This window comes from Salvelinus sp. IW2-2015, linkage group LG23, assembly GCF_002910315.2.
Source record: "Salvelinus sp. IW2-2015 linkage group LG23, ASM291031v2, whole genome shotgun sequence".
In the NCBI taxonomy this organism is placed as follows: Eukaryota; Metazoa; Chordata; class Actinopteri; order Salmoniformes; family Salmonidae; genus Salvelinus; species Salvelinus sp. IW2-2015.
The window spans coordinates 7,840,024-7,862,957 of NC_036863.1; the positions used below are offsets into that span (position 1 = coordinate 7,840,024).

At 41.8% G+C, this 22,934-nt stretch overlaps 1 protein-coding gene across 1 annotated transcript in view; it reads right to left on the reverse strand.

Annotated features, from left to right (window-relative positions):
- The window catches only part of gramd1ba (GRAM domain containing 1Ba), a 102,254-nt gene extending 97,361 nt beyond the window's left edge, over nucleotides 1-4,893 (reverse strand). The window contains exon 1 of the mRNA XM_023968310.2: nucleotides 3,829-4,893. Coding sequence (XP_023824078.1) covers nucleotides 3,829-4,319 — 491 coding nt within the window. The 5' untranslated portion in view covers nucleotides 4,320-4,893. The remainder of the gene's footprint in view (nucleotides 1-3,828) is intronic.
- Between the last annotated feature and the right edge of the window lie 18,041 nt (nucleotides 4,894-22,934).

The window sequence follows — 22,934 nt, forward strand, 5'->3', positions numbered from 1 at the left end:
CCTAAGTCATTGTGTAGATATGCAGCAATATTGACATTTGGGCAGAGCCAGGCTCTGTGAAGGGAGTAGTACACAGCTTTGTACGAGATCTTCAGTTGCTTGGTAATTTCTCGCATGGAATAGCCTTCATTTCTCAGAACAAGAATAGACTGACGATTTTCAGAAGAAAGTTCTTTGTTTCTGTTCATTTTGAGCCTGTAATCGAACCCACAAATGCTGATTCTCCAGATACTCAACCAGTCTAAAGAAGGCCAGTTTTATTGCTTCTTTAATCAGAACAACAGTTTAACATTAACAATGTCTACACTGTATTTATGATCAATTTGATGTTATTTTAACGGGCAACAAAATGTGCTTTTCATTAAAAAACAAGGAAATTTCTAAGTGACCCCAAACTTAACGGTAGTGTATATTATTTATTTAAAAGTCCCACAAAGGTATTTAACCAAATTCCCAAAGCAAATATGACAATCTGATTACTTAGACAACACACAATGTCAAATGTCAAACTCAGAAAACCAAAGTAAAAAAAACTGACAGTAAACCAGACAGGAAACAGACAGAAAAAATGATAGAAGCCCCCACTAGAGAGCAGCAAAGACTTTGTTATTTAATTGTAACTTTTAATTTTTTTATTTTTTTAACTTTAGTTTATTAGTAAATCTTTTCTTAACTCTATTTTCTTAAAACTGCATTGCAAAGCAATGTCACAAATAACATTTGATTTGACTATGTCAACAATGAGGGTAAATATGTTATGGTAAGGCCAGGAGTCGTTCCATAATGTGATTTGACTAATCATTGTCGTAAATAGTTATTTCTTATTTCTAGTCTAGAATTAGGATTAATCTGTGTCCGGGAAACTGGCCTGTAGAGACATATACTGTGTCTCTGGTCGTCTTGTCACTGTAAGCTATAATTTGTCCTATTGAAAGTCATAACTGGCAACAATGCAAGGAAAAGGCAGCAACATTTATGCAAATACAGTGAGATGTTTTCCGTGAAGGGGCATCCAAAGACAAAAGACAAGTCTCCATTTGTTGAATAGGCCTCTTCACATAACCAACAGTGGCACGACTACAATCTGCCTTACATGTACCACAGGAAAGAGTGAGCCAAAGAAAAAGTGCCACCTCCCGCAGCAACTAATATACCGTCAGAGCAGCCTGGGAGCCAGTCTGTTTCTGCAATAGCCAACTTGGCAAGATTTGCCATGACAACAACGAGGCGTGGGTGCAGAAACAGTCTGCCATCCAGGCTGTGTGTCAGAGCACCGGAAACTAAAGGCTGGTGGGCTACGTAAGCAGCAGTTCTGTTTTATATTTAGCAAATCAGACCTGCGTTTCAAATGGCACTTTTGACCACAGCCCATAGCCCAGGTCTTCACAAACTCCTTCCAGTACTGTACCCTGGCACTTTTACATGGGTTATGTCTCAAATGGCACCCTATTCCCGATATAGTGCACTACTTTTGACCAGAGCTCTATGGGCCCCAAAAGTAGAGCACAACATAGGTAATAGGGTGTCATTTGGGACCCAGAGAGTACCTTTAGCTCTCATCTGTAAGGCTGTACATGTCAGGGGATTAGCACGCTTGTCAGCTCCAGAACTATCTATTTTACAGTAATGAGCTTGGATTGTAGCTTCTCACTTTGTCTCCTGGGACGGCTGTAGTATAAAGTCAGAGATGGGCTTCACCTCATCTCTTGTGAACACCCAAAAATTTGTCGAGATTGCAGGTTGACATTTATTGGGATTAATCTTGTCCTGGAGGTAGATGTAACAAGTGCGCTGAGAGTCGGAAAGCAAGTTCTGGGAGTGAGTGTTTTAATAAATAAATGAAACAATAAACAAGTACAACATACAACACACCGACATGAAAACAGAGTCAATAACACCTGCGGAAATAACCAAGGGGAGTGACAGATATAGGGAAGATAATCAAGGAGGTGATGGAGTCCAGGTGAGTGTCATGAGGCGCAGGTGCACGAGACGATGGTGAGAGGTGTGCGGGATAATCAGCAACCTGATGACCTAGAGGCTGGAGAGTGACAGCAGAGCTGAGCGATTTCCACTAAATGGGCCAGCGGCAAAGTCAAAATTGGCTATATGTATTGTAAAATTATCTCTTTGGTCTTAAATTCAGGTAATGGTTAGGCATAATAAGGCTAGCAGTGTGGTTAAGGTTAGGTTTAAAATCTGATTTGATTATCTGAGTGACTACCCTGTAGAGCTGCCTCCACTACAGGCAGTCATTCCACTGAGTCATTCCAAAAAATTCCAACCTGTGCCGAGATTAGTGTTCACCAGTTTTACAACTATCATCACAGTAGTACCAATGTTACAAGTTGTACAAATCGTACATATTTGAAAGTACTGAACAGCCAGGGACAATACTGTAGTAGTCAATACTCCTCATAAGACTCAAATATGCATTCTCTCACTTCTTCCAACCTAGACGAAGCTAGTAACAAACACCAGGCAACTTCTAGAAATAAACATTATGCTCATAAAATATGTACGAGGCCAAAACATCAACTTCCAATAGTGAACATACACCCACATTTTTATAAATATAAAATGTATTTATTAATTATTAATAGTCATATTCAAATTATTTATTGCTTAAACTATGTATTATGGCAACGCAGTGCAGTGCATAACATCTACATTCACTGAAGACCAAACTCTGTTAGTAAGGGCATTTGTATGTATTAAACATTTGTATCTATATTCTTAAGTACACTCCTGCATTTCCTGTTGTTTGATGATAAATAGCATGGGGCTGGTTTTATTTATAATGTATAGGACAATTCATACTCAGCACTGTGGCTTATGTAACATTCCAAGGAGCCTATTCAGAGTCGAGGTAAGCTTGGGGGTAAAAATAACCTGTTTATAGAACAGACTGGGACGTCACCAGCAGGTGTCTATGGCTGCGTTTAGACATGCACGCCAATTCTGATATTTCTTTCACGAATTGGTCTTTTGACCAATCAGATCTGCTCTGAAAAAGAGCTGATGTGAAAAGATCTAATGCGATTGGTCAAAAGACCAATTAGTGGCAAAAAATATGAGAATTAGGCTGCATGTGCAAACAAAGTCTACTAGATCACAGAAACCTGGGATGAAGTTTCAATGAACAAATAGGGGCCCACTGAGGACTTGAAACACTAGGTGCACTCTGACTTTTCCTGTCACTAATCCCTATTAGAAGCTTGTTCGAGTGAAAAGTGATAAAGGTCGTTGAAATCAACAAACCATATTTCCCTTTGATAAAAGTAGGTAGGTGTGACATTTTTTACAGAACAGATTTTTTTCAGGACCAATCTCTTACACAAAGACAAAAACAAAATACATCCCAGCAACTCTACAGACCAGGGTGTGTATTCATAAAGTGTCTAAACCTCAACAACAAAAAACTAAGAAAATGATACGGACAATGGCAACTCCAACTCTAAATCATACCTTTCACTTAGTGTGTAATTATACCTTTTCTGGTCATACAGAAACTGTTTTGTTCTATGGTTCCACTTCTACATGGTTCCAACTTCCGACTAAACTTTGATGCTTGAGGATGCCTTAAAAATAGTAAGCTTGCCCGACTTTATATACAACACTCAATGGGTAACCCACTCTTGTTGTATACATTAATAACACTTGGGGACTACCCTCATTTGTTATGTGACTGCCTGGCAGTAGGTTGAAGTTTCCCCTAGTTCCTGATCTTAGGTCAATTTAGCATTTTTCCCACTAATGGTTAAGGTTAGGATTGGGGAGGGGAAGCTAAATCCTAGAGGTAACTTCAGATGGAGCTTCTATACAGACCTGCTCTCACTGCTGTGCTCCTTCCTCTCTCGCACGTTCAGCCAACGCCGTAGCAGGAAGCGTTTGCGTCGCGGCGAAGCGCTGGGTGTGGAGCAGTTGGACCAGGTGGCTGCCGCGTCCTCGTCGCTGATTGGCGTTATCTCGATGGACGGCAGCTGAAGGTACTCCATGGCCCCTGAGAAGGAGCGTGACCCATGGCCCTTACTCATGACCTCTGACCTCGTGGCAGCCGCCACAGACACAGCCGGGGTCACGCTGCTCTCACTCTGCACGTTCTTCATGCGGCGCATCTTGAAGCGCTTGCGGCGGAGGGACGGAGTGGCGGAAGGGTCACCATCCCCGGCGGGTACCTCAACTTCGTCTCCCGATGCGGAGGCTCCCAATCCTGGGTCGCCATCCTGGGTCTCCCAGTCGCCGGGGGATTGCACCTGGAAGGAGGGGAGCCGAAGGTTCTCAGACATGATCTTCTGTCCCACCAACAACTGGCTCATAAAAGCAGCCGAGGGGCACCCTCTATCCAGGGAGGCTGATAGAGGGAGAGGGAACGGATGTCTTGCAGGATGCTGCGTGGAGTGCAGCAGTGTAGGTGGAGAGACCTTTGAACTGTTTTGTCCAGAGTGATAGGGAGTATACAGAATCAGGACTTGGTCGAGGTTGTAACTCTACCTTGTTATTGTGTGACAGATCAGGGCAGTTCCTCAGTGGTCCTTATGAGCAATGGCATCACCTATCCAGTCCTGCTGTCTGTCCTCTCCAATGAGACTAGAAAGAGCAGAATCTCTGCCTGCACTCGTGATCAGAGACATCTGGCATGTGGCTCCATCTAAGTACTGTGTTCCATGAGGTATGTCAGTTTGAGCTGACAAGTGGAGGTATAATGTTACACCAGTTCTTCCAAGTAGACGGTTTGGATGCAAAAGCACTATGGCATCTTCTTGTGTCATTACTCGTCCTGATGACTTGCTCTATGTGCCGAGGTCTCGAGAATTTCTGATCCAGCCGCTGTCAGTAGTCCATTAAGATGAGTGCTATTCAGCGCCCCCTTGCTCTAGTCCCTGGTATCACAGCCATGGCCTAAAAGTCAGAGGAAAATGAAAGGATACCGTATGCTAAGTACGGTGTAGCCACATGCATGTAGATATTCACAGCACCAGTCACAATTACACAATGATACAGAGACACACACACAGCGAGAGAGAGAGACACACAACGAGAGCGAGCGAGACACACACACAGCGAGAGAGTGACACACACAGCGAGAGCGAGAGACACACACAGCAAGAGAGACACACACAGCGAGAGCGAGACACACACACACAGCGAGAGCGAGCGAGAGAGAGACACCATTACAGCGAAGAAGGAGAGAGACACACACACCAGGAGAAGAGAGAGAGGAGAGAACACATAGCGAGCGAGAACACACACACAAGCGAGCGAGACACACACACAGCCGAGAGCGAGACACACACACAGCGAGAGCGAGAACACACACACACAGCGAAACGCGAGCGAGACACACACACAGCCGAGAGCGAGACACACACACAGCGAGCAAACACACAGCGAGAGCGAGACACACACACAGCGAGAGCGAGAGACACACACAGCGAGAGGCGAGACACACACACAGCGAGAGCGAGACACACACACAGCGAGAGAGAGGAAGAGAACACACAGGAGAGAGAGAGAGAGACACACAGCGAGAGAGAGAGAGAGACACACACAGCGAGAGCGAGCGAGAGAGAGACACACACACAGCGAGAGAGAGAGAGACACACAGCGAGAGAAAGAGAAGACACACAGCGAGAGAGAGAGAGACACACAGCGAGAGAGAGAGAGACACACAGCGAGAGAGAGAGAGAGAGAGAGACACATAAGGAGCGAGACACACACACACGAGAAGCGGACGAGAGACACAACACAGCGAGAGCGGAGACACACACACAGCGAGACAAACACACAGCGAGAGCGAGAGACACACACAGCGAGAGCGAGACACACACACAGCGAGAGCGAGACACACACACAGCGAGAGCGGAACGACACACAGCGAGGAGCGAGACACACACACAGCGAGAGCGAGAACCCACAGCGAGAGCGAGACACACACACAGCGAGAGCGAGAGACACACACAGCGAGAGCGAGACACACACACAGCGAGAGCGAGAGACACAACCAGCGAGAGCGAGACACACACCAGCGAGAGCGAGAGACAACACACAGCGAGAGCGAGACACCACACACAGCGAGAGCGAGAACACACACACAGCGAGAGAAAGAGACACACACACACAGCGAGGCGGCACACCGAGGAGAGAGAGACGCAGCGAGAGCGAGCGAGACACACACACAGCGAGAGCGAGACACACACAGCGAGAGACACACACAGCGAGAGCGAGCGAGACACACACACAGCGAGAGCAAGCGACACACACAGCGAGAGCGAGAGCGAGAGAGAGAGAGAGAGAGACACACAGAGGGAGCTGGGGACTGATATTCTGATTGGTTTCATCTCCTTCCCAGCAGGGAGCTGATTCAGAGAAAATAACTGTTGATTGCCCTCATGGGAAGCTAATTTCTGCATGCAACCCAAATGGCATCGCTATTCCCTATGGGTCCTGGTCAAAAGTAGCGAACTATGTTGGGAATAGGGTGCCATTTGGAACGCAATTCTGAGTTGAGTGAGCCACCATCCATCATCCTACTATTTCTCTGCAGATTAAGGCCAAAACAGATTGGGGATGCCATTCACATCAGATAATGACAGACAAACAGACAATTCTATATGTGGATGATAAACTCCAGCTCCAAAATTCCCAGTTTTCAGATTTTCATAGAAGTCAGATAATACAGAGATTATTTTCTTTCCCATATTTTCTGTATTCACTTTTCATTCTGATCATGCCAGTTGTTTAACTCGCAAAGCACTGTTAAAAACTCACTCTGTATAAAGCCTTTGGTACATGGCAGATTAGATACTGTACCAGTCAAAAGTTTGAAATAACACATATGGAATCATGTAAACTCAGCAAAAAAAAGAAACAGCCCTTTTTCAGGACCCTGTCTTTCAAAGATAGTGTTTAAACCCTTTACAATTAAGATCTGTAAATGTAATTAGATTTTTACAACTTGTTTCCCATGCTTGTTCAATGAACCATAAACAATTAATGAACATGCACCTGTGGAACGGTTGTTAAGACCCTAACAGCTTACAAACGGTAGGCAATATTTACACATGTTAAGTTTGCTGAAAATAAACGCAGTTGACAGTGAGAGGACGTTTCTTTTTTTGCTGAGTTTAGTAACCCAAAAAAAGTGTTAAACAAATCAAAATATATTTTATATTTGAAATTCTTCAAAGTAGCCACCCTATGCCATGATGATAGCTTTGCACACTCTTGGCATTCTCTCAACCAGATTCATGAGGTAGTCACCTTGAATGCATTTCAAGTAACAGGTGTGCCTTGTTAAAAGTTCATTTGTGAAATTTCTTTCCTTCTTAATGCGTTTGAGCCAATCAGTTGTGTTGTGACAAGGTAGGGGTGCTATACAGAAGATAGCCCTTTTTGGTAAAAAACCAAGTGCATATTATGGTCAAGAACAGCTCAAATAGCAAAGAGAAACGACAGTCCATCATTACTTTAAGACATGAAGGTCAGTCAATCCGGAACATTTCAAAAACACTTCTTCAAGTGCAGTCGTAAAAACCATCAAGCACTACGATGAAACCCCCACAGGACCCCCACAGGAAAGGAAGACCCAGAGTTACCTCTGCTGCAGAGGATAAGTCTCAGAAATTACAGCCCAAATAAATGCTTCACAAAATTGAAGTAACAGACATCTCAACATCAACTGTTCCGAGGAGACTGCGTGAATCAGGCCTTCATGGTCGAATTGCTGCAAAGAAACCACTACTAAAGGACACCAAAAAGAGGAAGAGACTTGCTTGGGCCAAGAAACACGAGCAATGGACATTAGACCGGTGGAAATCTGTCCTTTGGTCTGAGTCCAAATTTGAGATTTTTGGTTCCAACCGCCATGTCTTTGTGAGATGCAGAGTAGGTGAACGGATGATCTCCCCATGTGTGGTGCCCACCATGAAGCATGGAGAAGGTGGTGTGATGGTGCTTTGCTGGTGACACTGTCTGTGATTCATTTAGAATTCAAGGCACCCTTAACCAGCATGGTTACCACATCATTCTGCAGCGATACGCCATCCCATCGGGTTTGCACTTAGTGGGACTATAATTTGCTTTTCAACAGGACAATGACCCAACACACCTCCAGGTTGTGTAAGGGCTATCTTACCAATAAGGAGAGTGATGTAGTTCTGCATCAGATGACCTGGCCTCCACAATCACCCAACCTCAACCCAATTGAGATGGTTTGGGATGAGTTGGACCGCAGAGTGAAGGAAAAGCATCCAACAAGTGCTCAGCATATGTGGGAACTCCTTCAAGACTGTTGGAAAATCTTTCCAAGTGAAGCTGGTTGAGAGAATGCCAAGCGTGTGCAAAGCTGTCAAGGCAAAGGGTGGCTACTTTGAAGAATGTCAAATATAAAATATATTTTGATTTGTTTAACACTTTTTTGGATACTACATTCCATGGTTTTGATGTCTTCACTATTATTCTACAATGTAGAAAACAGTACAAATAAAGAAAAACCCTGGAATGAGTAGGTTTGTCCAAACTTTTGACTGGTACTGTAAATGTCAAAGAACTTCTCTTCACAACTGAATGGAGACCTACTTATTGAGGACGTTGTTTGAATCGTGTTCAATACAGATTCCAGGCTACTTACAGATTCAGCATTAGATAAAATAGCTAACTGCATCTAATGTAATATATGATGTTGAAAAGAGCTTGAATATAATGCTTCGAGTTCATTAATCTGTGGTGCAACAACATCCAGTCCTGTGATCACAGGATGTGGTTAAAACTGAGTAATGTAACATTTGGCTGCAATCTGATTACTATAAAATGAACGTACCTCGTATGCCCTTTCACACAATCTCCTTCACGCAGGCACACAGCTTTTAAAATTGTGTGATTTTGCAGGACCACATTTTCTAAAAGATCTTGTTCAGGGATTTAACAAATGAACTGACCTACAGCGTGAGAAACCCTTCCACTGCCCACATCGTTGGTGGCAGCTTTCAGTCAGTCAACAACCAGGTTGATAGAACAGAGATTTGTTTTTAAAGACTCCCAACCAAGCTCAGCAAAGATATTGCATTACTGTACATTAATACTTTCTTCACCTTAGACCTCCACAACTTTCTTTTAAGATGTATTTTTAAAGGTGCAGTCTGGGATTTGATCAATAGTCATTTAAATTCTTATTATATGCACATTGATATTCAAAGAATATAACTGTAAATGCCTCATGAGCTTATCACTGTCTATGAATTTGAGAGGGGTTCCCTAGTGGCGCAGCAGTCTAAGGCATTGCATCTCAGTGCAAGAGGCGTCACTATAGTATAGTACCTGGTTCAAATTCAGGCTGTGTCACATCCGGCCGCGATTGGGAGTCCCATAGGGCGGCGCACAATTGGCCCAGCGTCGTCCGTGTTTTGCCGGAGTGGGCAGTCATTGTAAATAAGAATTTGTTCTTAACTGACTTGCCTAGTTAAATAAAGGTTAAATAAAATACAAAAAATATATATATACCCAGCTCTACCTACCCCTCTGCTCTATCCAAAAACAAGTGGTGGGGAGGGGCTTCCATTTTGCTGAATAACTAATCCAAGACAGTAGCTTAAAAAAAATAAACAAATGCACAAAACTTGTTTACAGCATAAGACATCTTTACTTTGTCAATAACATTGAATGGTTCTGCTCCAACAGCAATATGGCCTTCTTTAATGCTTTAATCTATAAAAGAGTAACTGAAAAATACATTTCAAATAAAGCTCAGTGCACAAAGAGAAATAGGCCTATGTGTGAGAACTACCATCACAACAGATAAATTGTGTGCATACAAAATGGCACCCTAATACCTTTACAGTGCACTATAGGGCTCTGGTAAAAAGTAGTGCACAATAGAGGGAATAGGGTGCCATTTGGGATGCATCCTGGGACTGACTGGGGCCCCACAATGACCATCTAAAGAGGCTAAACAAACAACCACCTGGCTGTGTTTATACAGTCCTGCTGAAGTTATTCAAGTCTTGCACGCTAAATGAGGAACCTCTTTGCCCTCATCCGCAATAAGAACAGTGGAACTGCAAGTCAAGGTCAAATATTTGCCTTGGAACCTTGGAGCAGTCAAACCAAACCGTTTGCTTCAATCACAGTCAACGACTACAGGTGACATGAAATCTGTGGCCCAGTTAGATAGCCTACCCCCATACATCTCACTGCCGCATCACTGTAGAGCAGACACCAAATTGACTCTCTCAGAAATACACTGACTGGTCTGTCCCTCTCAGAAATACACTGACTGGTCTGTTCCTCTCAGAAATACACTGACTGGTCTGTCCCTCTCAGAAAATACACTGACTGGTCTGTCCCTCTCAGAAATACACTGACTGGTCTGTCCTCTCGAGAATACACTGACTGGTCTGTCCCTCTCAGAAATACACTGACTGGTCTGTCCCTCTCAGAAATACACTGACTGGTCTGTCCCTCTCAGAAATACACTGACTGGTCTGTCCCTCTCAGAAATACACTGACTGGTCTGTCCCTCTCAGAAATACACTGACTGGTCTGTCCCTCTCAGAATAACACTGACTGGTCTGTCCCTCTCAGAAATACACTGACTGTTCCGTCCCTCTCGAAATACCTGAACTGGTCTGTCCCTCTCAGAAATACACTGACTGGTCTGTCCCTCTCAGAAATACACTGACTGGTCTGTCCCTCTCAGAAATACACTGACTGGGTTATCCCTCTCAGAAATACACTGACTGGTCTATCCCTCTCAGAAATACACTGACAGGTAGGTCTGTCTCTCTTTCGCTGTCTCAATGGACAAAGAAAGCAGAGGGAAGTGTGGTAGGTGACCAGTTACTTCTTTTCAATGTGTTTCCCCTCTAAGGAAGACAGTCAGTTGACCAACTGAATGCATTCAACCGAAATGTGTCTTCCGCATTTATCCCAACTCCTCTGAAACGACATCAATGTCATCGGTGCCCGGGGAGCAGTTGTTGTTGGGGTGAACTGACTTGCTCAAGGGCAGAACTGCCTCTGGGATTCGAACCAGCGACCTTTCGGTTACTGGCCCAATGCTCTTAACCTCCAGGCTACCTACCGCAAAGCACGCAAAGTCAGCAGACAAAAGCCTGCCATTCTACCATCAGACATGTATACAGCTGCGTTTACACAGGCAGCCCAATTCTGATATTTTTTTCACTAATTGGTCTTTTGACCAATCAGATCAGCTCTGAAAAATATTTTGATGTGATTGGTCAAAAGAACAATTTAGTGGGAAAGTATGATAATCGGGTTGCCTATGTATTGTGTGGAAATCAAACTGTTATAAATGTCCAAATAAATGTCCAAGGCCAACTTCGTTTGGCAAATGAGTGTTGGTCTTATTTCAGGAATTGTACTCTCTGAAGAAGTTACATAGCCTAACATCCTAATAGGAAACTGCAGGACCCAATCAAAATGTTAATAGGTGACATTTTCTAATTTGACAATTCCACAAGAATGTGTCAATGCTCTGACAAAGTTGTGTAGTGCCCCATGTCACGCATTGTCATACCGTAACTACACGCCAATGTCCTTATGAATTAATATCAAAACGTACAATACGACCACTCAGTATCGCTGTAGGCTATATCACAGCAATGCATTAAAAGTAAAATAGGACAAAGAACGTCAAATAAATGAGATACTACGTGGCAATTATTTCATACAAAACCAGCGAAAAGCTGCACTAGTCCCCACGATATGACAATGTAAATATTGCAACGTTTTTCAAAACACCAAAATGTAATGTTTCAGCAAACAATTAGCCTGCTATCCGTATTCCTACCTTTTCAGACCCAGGCATGAATTGTTGAAAAAGTAGCCAGATGTCAAACTGCACCTTGTAAACTTTGTCACAGCAATAGACCGCGGACTTTCACAATGTATTTCCTTTCGTTAAGATGTGTCCACGCACAGCCTTGAGGGGAAGTTTTGACAAAAAAAATAATAACTTTGCTTGTTCTATCAATCACTATTTATCAAACGTATCTCAGAAATAATTTGTAATTTATCCTTTTGTCAACTTTATTTCCTGCACATAGGCTACCAGGCAGTATTCGATTGACACGTCCTTCATTCAATCAGAATGGCCTTTCAGTTTCAAAGTTCCGAGAAGGCTACGCTTTTCGGAAGAAGGTCTTATTTGTGTCAGGTTGCATTTCGTGCCTGAACTGTTAACGCTAAGTGAGAATGTGACAACAAATGACGCATGTGACAATTCCGCAAACACTTATCAATTTCATATGGCCTCGTACTTATTCACATCATGATCTCAGAGATCTTTGCGATACACCCCATCAAAATTCTCCCTTTTCATATCATAATCCCTCTCCAATCATTTATCTATGCCTATTTCTCAAATCACACAATCCAGGCCTAAATAGACTGAACACTAGAAATTATAAAACACATTTTGCAACAAAGGCTACAGCCTAACACTAGAAATTATTAAATACATTTTGCAACAAAGGCTACAGCCTAAAATGTCATAATTGTCAGTAGCTTCGATGCAAACGCGATACTTTGACATTGAGAGTCCAGCACAATGTCAAAAGTCTCATTGTCGCATCGAAGCTAAATGGTCAGATGTTGTTCATCATAGCCTATTATGCTTCACGGTGTAGGCCTATAATGAGATCTAATCATCAGTTTCTCATGGAGAAAGATGTTTCTAATTTTGTAGATAGCCTACAGTATCATAACAGCTGTGTTAGTTGTTCTCTTTAACTATTGTCCTCCTATCCCCTTTCATCTATATTTTTTTCATTTGCATTCAGGCTTGAATAAAAAAAAGCCCATTATAAAATAGCCTAGAGCCAGACCATCAATGGCCATATTGAGGTTATTGTGATTGACAGAGCGGGTTGGTTAGTTACATGACTTGGGGGGTGAAACACAATTACATCCTAAATGGCACGCTATGGGCCCTGGTTAAAAGTAGTGCACTATAAAGGAAATAAGGGTGCCATTTTGGACACATTCACAAATTATTTTCAGATTCCAACCTCGCCACACATCAGCCTGGCAATGACACAATGAGTTGTGATGTCATCCCGAAGGCATCTTTACTGGCAAGTAGGGTGACCACATGTCCCGAATTGTGCGGTCAGTCGGGAATTTTGGCCCTTTGTCCCGCAACCAAACAATCAATCCCGCATTTTACCAACAAATTCAAACACCACCAATTTAGGAAAAAAATGCAATTTGTCCCGTATTTCAGTCAGACATTCCAACCTGTCTCTTGCAGTCACGTTGCGCTTATGAAAATACATCATAAGGATGTGGTAGCCTAATGGTAGCTTAAACACCACTTCCCAATCATTTTCAATGGAAGGAAAGCGGTGAGAAGCGGAGGGGGGACCATTGGGCAGCGCGAACGTGCCGAAAATTTTCTAAATTTCCCTACTTTATGCAAATCACCTGAGGCGACCAATCATATGGAGTGGTTCCCATGACGAATTTGATGCTCTGCGATCCAAGGCGGGAGACTTTCTTCAGCAAATATGGTTGACAAAAATACTAGGATGGAAGCAAATGTAAGTAATTATAACATCATAACGAATCAGGCAAAAAAAAGTACAGTTGAGAGGAATGTTAGTTCATGTAAAGACAAACAATTATGCATATTTTTTGTCATAAAGTTCATTACGAAAATCCCTATTTAGCAAGCTAGCTGACTAGCTAAAATTAGCCAGCTAGCTGTCTAGCTTTATGTGTGTTGTGACATGAGTTAGGAATTGTAATTCTGGTTGTTTAATGTTTTAGGGACTCCTGAGAAAACCAGCAAACCAGGCTGTCGTCTTGTGAAACAGTGGATGTAAAGAATCTAGCTAGCTGAAGGTTTTACTGCAAATTGAATGTACAATTTTGTAAGCTTGCCTTGCTGATATTTGCCATGCAATGCAGCTGAAGTAACGTAGCTAGCCAACTATTTTCTTGCTTATTGCACAGTGGAGGATAAAAATACCTGTATGCCTATGGATGTGTAGCAAGCCATGTAGCCGATCTGTGTATGGACCCTAAAACGTTTGGTAAACATATTAGTTCAGAACCTAGCTATGAACCTCAGCTATCATAGCCAGTTGTATCAACTTCAACGAAGCCTATGGAATGAGTAGAATATAATATAACTTTGTACCAAGGATGCAAGTCATATATACATGTAGTTACCAATCAATCAATCAAATGTATTTATATAGCCCTTCTTACATCAGCTGATATCTCAAAGTGCTGTACAGAAACCCAGCCTAAAACCCCAAACAGCAAGCAATGCAGGTGTAGAAGCACGGTGGTTAGGAAAAACTCCCTAGAAATGCCAAAACCTAGGAAGAAACCTAGAGAGGAACCAGGCTATGAGGGGTGACCAGTCCTCTTCTGGCTGTGCTGGGTGGAGATTATAACAGAACATGGCCAAGATGTTCAAATGTTCATAAATGACCAGCAGGGTCAAATAATAATAATATCATGTATGAGATCCCAACATTGTAGCCTGTACATTTAATATATTCACTGATCATGCACTCTACCTTGGCAAATAAATGTGCAGTGCAGGTATGAATGTCTGTGATATTCTTTTTCAGTCATATCCAATACCAGGAGTATAAAATTCCAGTCTTTGAATGATGCTCTGTCTGCATGTATAAAATTATACACTTCAACAGTGTTTACCAATCCTGGACTCTCTACAAGCAACAAAGATCAAGAAATACCAGCGAGACACAGAGGACTACCAGCTCAAACAGGTGTACGCATGGGAAGGCCCAAGAACAGGAGCACGGAGAGGCCGACGGAGGGACGCACCACTGATCGGGGGACGCAGATACACAGCAGCGGGAGGACATGGAAACTTGGACACAGAGGCATCCACCGGGAGCGAATTCCCTACAGACAGTGACTCTAGCTACCATGGCACACAGTCCGTTTTTTTAGCCCGAAAGCAACATAGGGCTCCACGAAAGAAAATAAACGATGCAGGAGAGGCAAGCGGTCGAAGAGGAGACCAGGAACACAGGCCGTGGACACGGAGCTACAGCATGACGCGGTAATTAACCTCTCCAAAAAAGACCTTACTGACGCTCAAAGTCTCAGTCTTATCTAAGGGCCTCTCTTTTGTACCTACATGTACAGATAAACCATTCGATACGAAAGTAGATCTGTTTAAATTCTTTCGCAAGATTAAACTTAAGCATGTGTTTTCYCAAAACACTGATTCGGGCCTAGTAACACATCAAAGAACTGGTACCCATTTTAAGCCCAAAAGCAAATTCTGTCCCATGGTTAACAACTCCTCGATTAATACCTATTGTAGGTTAGTCGAACAAGAAGCCATGTCAGTATATACGAGACAAACAAACCATATTCAGAAGAATCTCACTAGAACAGAAGAACTGGCACTCAATGAATTAATGAAAGATTCATCTTTGGTTATAAAACCTACAGACAAGGGGGGTGCTGTGGTTGTTTTAGACTATGAAAAATATAAAGAAGAAATTCAGAGACAACTCAGCAATGAACGTTTCTATAGAAAACTGAGTGTTGATCCCACACAGGTGTTCCAAAGGGATATATGCTCGAATCTGGAGCAAGCCCTATTAAACAACCTTATCTCAAAACCTGAATATGAATATCTTTGCTGCAAATGTGCCATACGTCCATGCTTATACATTTTACCGAAATTACACAAACCTAAAACACAACAAGGCAACTATCCAGGCAGACCAGTGGTTGCAGGAATAGGCTCAATGCTAGAGCCATTGTCGAACTTTGTAGACTCTTTTATTAAATCTCATGTGCAATCATTGCCATCATATGTATAAGACTCTATAGACTTCATAAACAAGATCTCACCAATAATGGGTTTAAAAGAAGACTGTATTTTGGTCACATTAGATGTCGAGAGTCTATATACCAGCATTCCCCATGTGGGGGGGCTGGCAGCACTAGCACACTATTTGGGAGGCAGAGATACTAATGAATATCCACCAACAAACTTCATTCTAGAGTTGGCTGAATATGTTTTGACATATAACTATTTCAGGTTTGATGATGAATACTACCTTCAAACGAATGGAACATCGATGGGCTCTACATTTGCTCCGAGCTATGTTAACCTCTATATGGGTCTTTTTGAAGAACGTTTTGTTAATAATGAAAACGAGAATCCATTTTTGAATAAAGTCCTGAAGTGATATCGATATATTGACAAAAAAAATTGTATATGGGAAGGAACTGAAGAAGAACTGTCAGATTTTATGGCACCACTCAATGACATTGACCCTAATCTCAAATTCACTATTGAACGTGACACTCAACGTGTTCATTATCTCGATATGTGGATTGAGAAATCAAATGGAACCCTGGTTACAACTCTGTATAGAAAAGAAACGGACAGATATACTCTATTACAGGGTGACAGCTTCCACCCTGAGCCATTAAAACTTTTTAGGGATAGGGGGCAGCATTTTCACTTTGGATGAATAGCGTGCCCAAAGTGAACTGCCTCCTACTCTGTTCCAGATGCTAATATATGCATATTATTATTACTATCGGATAGAACACACTCTGAAGTTTCTAAAACTGTTTGAATCATGTCTGTGAGTATAACAGAACTCATACGGCAGGCAAAAACCCAAACAGGAAGTGGGAATTCTGAGGCTGGTCGATTTTCAACTCATCGCCTATTGAAATCCCTGTGGGATATGGATCTGTTTGCACTTCCTACGCCTTCCACTAGATGTCAACAGTCTGTAGAATGTTGAATGAAGCTTCTACTGTGTTAGGCCGGATGGGGGCTGTTTGAGTCAGTGGTCTGGCAGAGTGCCAGGTCCTGGTCATGCGCATTCCACATGATATCGACTTGCTTTCCATTATTTCTACAGACAGAAAGGAATTCTCCGGTTGGAACGTTATTGAATATTTAGGATAACAACATCCTGAAGATTGATTCTATAGTTAGTTTGACAAGTTTATTCGACCTGTAATATAACTTTTTGAAGTTTTCGTCCGACGTTCGCCTGGACCTGCACGAGCGTTTGGATGTGTATACTAAACGCGCTAACAAAAGTAGCTACTTGGACATAAATAATGGACATTATCGAACAAAACAACAATTTATTGTGGAACTAGGATTCCTGGGAGTGCATTCTGATGAAGATCATCAAAGGTAAGGGAATATTTATCATGTAATTTCGTATTTCTGTTGAATCCAACATGGCGGAGAAATATGTGTTGTTTATATCTGAGCGCCGTCTCAGATTATTGCATGGTGTGCTTTTTCCGTAAAGTTTTTTTAAAATCTGACACAGCGGTTGCATTAAGAACAAGTGTATCTTTAATTATATGTAAAACATGTATCTTTCATCAAAGTTTATGAGTATATCTGTTATTTGACGTGGCTCTCTGCAATTTCTCCGGATATTTTGGAGGCATTTCTGAACATGGCGCCAATATAAACTGAGATTTTTGGATATAAATATGCACATTATCGAACAAAACATACATCATCTGATGAAGATCATCAAAGGTTAGTGATTCATTTTATCTCTATTTCTGCTTTTTGTGACTCCTATCTTTGGCTGGGAAAATGGCTGTGTGTTTTTTGGACTTGGCAGTGATCTAACATAATCATATGTTGTGTTTTCGCTGTAAAGCATTTTTTAAATCGGACACGATGGGTAGATTAACAAGATGCTTATCTTTCATTTGCTGTATTGGACTTGTTAATGTGTTAAAGTTACATATTTCCCAAAAATATTTTGGAATTTCCCGCGCTGCCTTTTCAGCGGAATGTTGTCGAGGGGTTACGCTAGTGGAACGTGTGTCCTAGAAAGGTTAAAAAGAGGACTTCCAAGAAGCCAATTTTTTAGACTGCGCCGTATATGCCACTCCACAGAGGATTATCTAGAAAAAGCAGCGGAGATGCGCATGAGGTTTCTAAGAAGAGGCTATTCGTCACAATGTGTGGATGAAGCTCATAATTTGGCATTGGAAAAGACACGAGATGAACTGCTACAAAAAAGACCCGCTAAAGCTAAAGAACACTCCGTAATGTTCACAACTACATATACTTTGAATTCGCGAAAAGTGGGAGGTGTGGTCAAGAAACACTGGCATATTTTATCATCGGACCCAGCTTTGCCGGCTGAATTTAAATATCCACCACGTATTGTGTATAGGAGAGGTCGCAATTTACGCGATAAATTGTTTCATGCCAACTGCCAGCCACAAAAGAAAATTAGCCAAGCTCTTTTACGCCCTCTACCAAATGGTAGCTATAAATGCAGAGGATGCGCACAGTGCAACAATATGATGAAGTGGGAATATTTCTGCCACCCACACACAGGAAAACGGTTCCAAATAAATGACATTATTACGTGTTCCACCACCCATGTTATTTACATTATTAAATGTCCATGTGGGCTCTTATGTCGGTAAAACCACCCGCTCTCTCAAACAGAGAATTAGTGAACATAAAAGTTCAATCAGGAGAAATGACAGGGATTATCCAGTCGCTGTACATTTCAATGACCTGAAGCATGACATTTCCACCTTTAGATTTTGTGGCATAGAGAAAGTTAAAATATCAGACAGAGGAGGAGATATTAATAATACTCTGAGTAAAAGAGAATGGTTTTGGATTTTCACCCTCCAGACATTATTTCCTAACGGACTTAATGATGAAATGCCTATGTATGTTATGTTGTGAATTTGAACATGAAATATGTGTCTATTGTAGATTATTCTGACGTTTTTCGTACGATGTACCCAATGACTAATGAAAACTTGCTATGTCCTCATTGAGATTTTACAGACGTGTTCAATACGCCTTATTTATACACTTTTGTAATATTTCTGAAATGCATATTGTTATATTTGGTAGCACTTATGTTTTTTCTTTGCCTCCAACCCCCTTCGATGTGTAGAACGGATGTGGGTGGGGCCAGGTCTACATAAGGGTGCACATTTTAAAAAATCACAAAAGCTCTGACGAAGGCCGTGTGGCCGATACGTAAGCTTATTAAATATCGGTGATACTATCAGGAGCAGTGTGCGGTTTCCTTTTTCCTTCATCTTCTGCATGTATATATAAAAATTATACACTTCAACAGTGTTTACCAATCCTAGAATTGACTAGAAACATGATTTAACTAGTTAGGCTGATTTGTAATACATATATACAGTACCAGTCAAAGGTTTGGGCACACCTACTCATTCAAGGGTTTTTCTACATTGTAGAATAATAGTGAAGACATCAAAACTATGAAATAACACATATGGAATCATGTGTTAAACAAATAAAAAAAAGTGTTAAACAAATAAAAATATATTTTATATTTGACATTCTTCAAAGTAGCCACGCTTTGCACACGCTTGGCATTCTCTCAACCAGCTTCACCTGTAATGCTTTTCCAACAGTCTTGAAGGAGTTCCCACATATGCTGACCACTTGTTGGATGCTTTTCTTTCACTCTGCGGTACAACTCATCCCAAACCATTTCAATTGGGTTGAGGTTGGGTGATTGTGGAGGCCAGGTCATCTGATCCATCACTCTTCTCTTTGGTCAAATAGCCCTTACACAGCCTGGAGGTGTGTTGGGTCATTGTCCTGTTGAAAAACTAATGGGATGGCGTATCGCTGCAGAATGCTATGGTAGCCAATGCTGCTTAAGTGTGCCTGGAATTCTAAATAAATCACTGAGAGTGTCACCAGCAAAGCACCCCCACACCACCTCCTCCATGCTTCACGGTGGGAACCACACACCGGAGTTCATCCATTCACCTACTCTACGTCTCACAAAGACATGGTGGTTGGAACCAAAAATCTCAAATTTGGACTCCACCGGTCTTATGTCCATTGCTCGTGTTTCTTGGCCCAAGCTTCTGCTTATTGGTGTCCTTTAGTAGTGGTTTCTTTGCAGCAATTCGACCATGACGGCCTGATTTACACAGTCTCCTCTGAACAGTTGATGTTGAGATGTGTCTGTTACTTGAACTCTGAAGGATTTATATGGGCTGCAATTTCTGAGGCTAGTAACTCTAATGAACTTATCCTCTGCAGCAGAGGTAACTCTGGGTCTTGCTTTGCTGTGGGGGTCCTCATGAGAGCCAGTTTCATCATAGCGCTTAATGATTTTTATGACTGCACTTGACGAAACTTTCAAAGTGCATGAAATGTTCCATATTGACTGACCTTCATATTTTAAAGTAATAATGGATTGTCATTTCTCTTTGCTTATTTGAGCTGTTTTCCCATAATATGGACTTGTTTTTTTTTACCAAAAAGGGTTATCTTCTGTATACCACCTCTACCTTGTCACAACACAACTGATTGGCTCAAACGCATTAAGTAGGAAAGAAATTCCACAAATGAACTTTTAACAAGGCACACCTGTTAATTGAAATGCATTACAGGTGACTACCTCATGAATCTGGTTGAGAGAATGCCAAGAGTGTGCAAAGCTGTCATCAAGGCAACAGGTGGCTACTTTGAACAATCTAAAATACAAAATATATTTTGATTTGTTTAACACTTTTTTGGTTACTACATGATTCCATATATGTGTTATTTCATAATTTTGTTGTCTTCAGTTATTCTACAATGTAGAAAATTGTACAAATAAAGAAAAACCCTTGAATGAGTAGGTGTGTCCAATTGACTGGTACTGTACATAAATAGAACTTAAACAGTACACTACACCTCCTATGCATCATGTAAATACTCTAAAACCAGTTTCTCAATATCATTTTTTTCCCACCTGCATTGATCTGATAAACACAGGATAGGTGTAGTATTTCATCAAATGAGAGACTTAATTTCAACCAGTAGAGAATGTGAAATGCTTTATTGAAAGAAGTTCATTATCCAAGTGTTATAAATACATAATACATGCATTATAAATATACTTGTAATATTATATATAGAGGTTCAATCTTTACTTCAATGCACATATGGTGTGCATGATAAAAACAGAGGAAGAAAGGAGGTGATGAGAGAGGTATAAAAGGGAAAGAGGTAAGAACAGAGGAACAGGGAAGACAGCAATTGTGTTTCTAGTGGTGTCCTAACCAGCCTTGGGCTCCCAGTCGGTCCGAAGGTTATTTTAAGAGCGAGTGAGGTAGCGATGATGGGACTGGGGGTTGGCATCCTCTCTCACATCAAAACATACCTGCAGACGAGAGAGAATTTAAAAAACACAAGGCTTAAACATGCTAACATTGTCAGTCATGATAATCATCAGAAGGTGAAATGCAAAACTGACCTTGGATCATTAACTCTGGGACTACTACATCTCTATCTGTATTTCAATGTAAAGCATCTCTTTAATAATACTTCCTGTTGACCCGACCAAGTGACCTGTCATCATGCTGTGCCCTCTATGTAGCCAGTTCAGATGCGGGAGGGATTCACCAACACAGCTGATATAACCTAAAGGATTTAGGGAGAAGGGGAGAGGGATGAAGGAGAGCGACTGTTATTGAGAAAATAAGGTAGTTAAAGAGTGTTTAATGGGAATCTGTGTGTGTGGCCTCACCTGGTGTCCACACTAAGTGGCTGCAGAGTACTTTATGCTGTAAAACATGCACAGACACACAAGGATAAACAATATAGCGTAGTTATAGAAATAATTAAGTGTCTTACTATTCTCCATGGTTGGCCCTCTTCCCTATTCTTTGAAAGTGTAAGGAGCCACAGTTATACACCTGAGCATGCTTACTGCACAACACAATCCAGCAATCAGATTGATACATGAGTGTGTAGGTGTGGGTTGTAGGGTGTCTAATTGTTCTACATTATTTCAATATGGGTGAATTAAAATAGCCTGTACAGACATCACACCCTTACCTAAACAGCACCCTCAGCAGAGAAGTAGAAATCAAAGGGATATAAACTGGGAACTGCAGTTGACATAGCTAAGTAAATGGAAGAATACTCTTATTGCAATGTGGATGGCTCTTAAAAGAGCCGTTGGTTGTGCATAGTGTAATCTATGGTGTTGCCAGGGAACAGCACCCTCTTCGAAGAAGTAGGAGGTGAAGTTCTCACACACACAGATTGCCTCTCTTGCTGCGTTGTTGGACCCCATCCTTGAAACATCCTACAGATCAGTAGACTTGGTCCTCGTCTCCATCCTCATGAAGATATGCAGGACACAGGTAGCCTTCACAAGCCTGAATTCCCCCAGGAGGCAGTCCCAGATGGCCCTGGTCACCCAACCTTGCAGTGCCCTACACGGTAACTGTAGGGAATCGTTTTGAAGGAATCTCCAGTTACAAGGTATCTGTAGGAATATGGAAGATAATATCATTATTAGACTTTTACATCACCAGGTCATTGTGGATTACTAAAGTATAATATCCCTTACAACACATCATGATAACATTGGATAGATAGATGCATGTGCATACACATGTGCATGTGACAATAGCAGGATCATATCAAGGATAGCGTCACAAATGAATAAATACATATCACTTGAAGCTTGATGAGTTGATCATTTAACCCACTGTTCCTAGGCCATCATTGTAAATATGAATGTGTTCTTAACTGACTTGCCTAGTTAAATAAAGGTCAAATAAAACATTTGAGTCAGCTGTGCAGTGCTAAGGAAAAAACAAAAAATGTGCTCCCCATTGAGTTCCCAGGACCAGGACTGAAAACCACTGCTCTTCATTGGGACCTCTTCATCTGCAGACAGGCTTTCACAGCTCTCTGTTTCTGAGGACAGAAAACCTCACAAGAAACAGACTTCATTATACTCAAAATAAGACCACACTGAATATTATGTCACTATTATCTCCGGCCTCACTTCTAGGGACTGGAACTACACAAAGTACCTGCCCTATCCAGAATAGCCTACTCTCTCACTTTGACAGTTGGGGCTGCTATCCTTTCACCCTCCTCCATGGCTGTT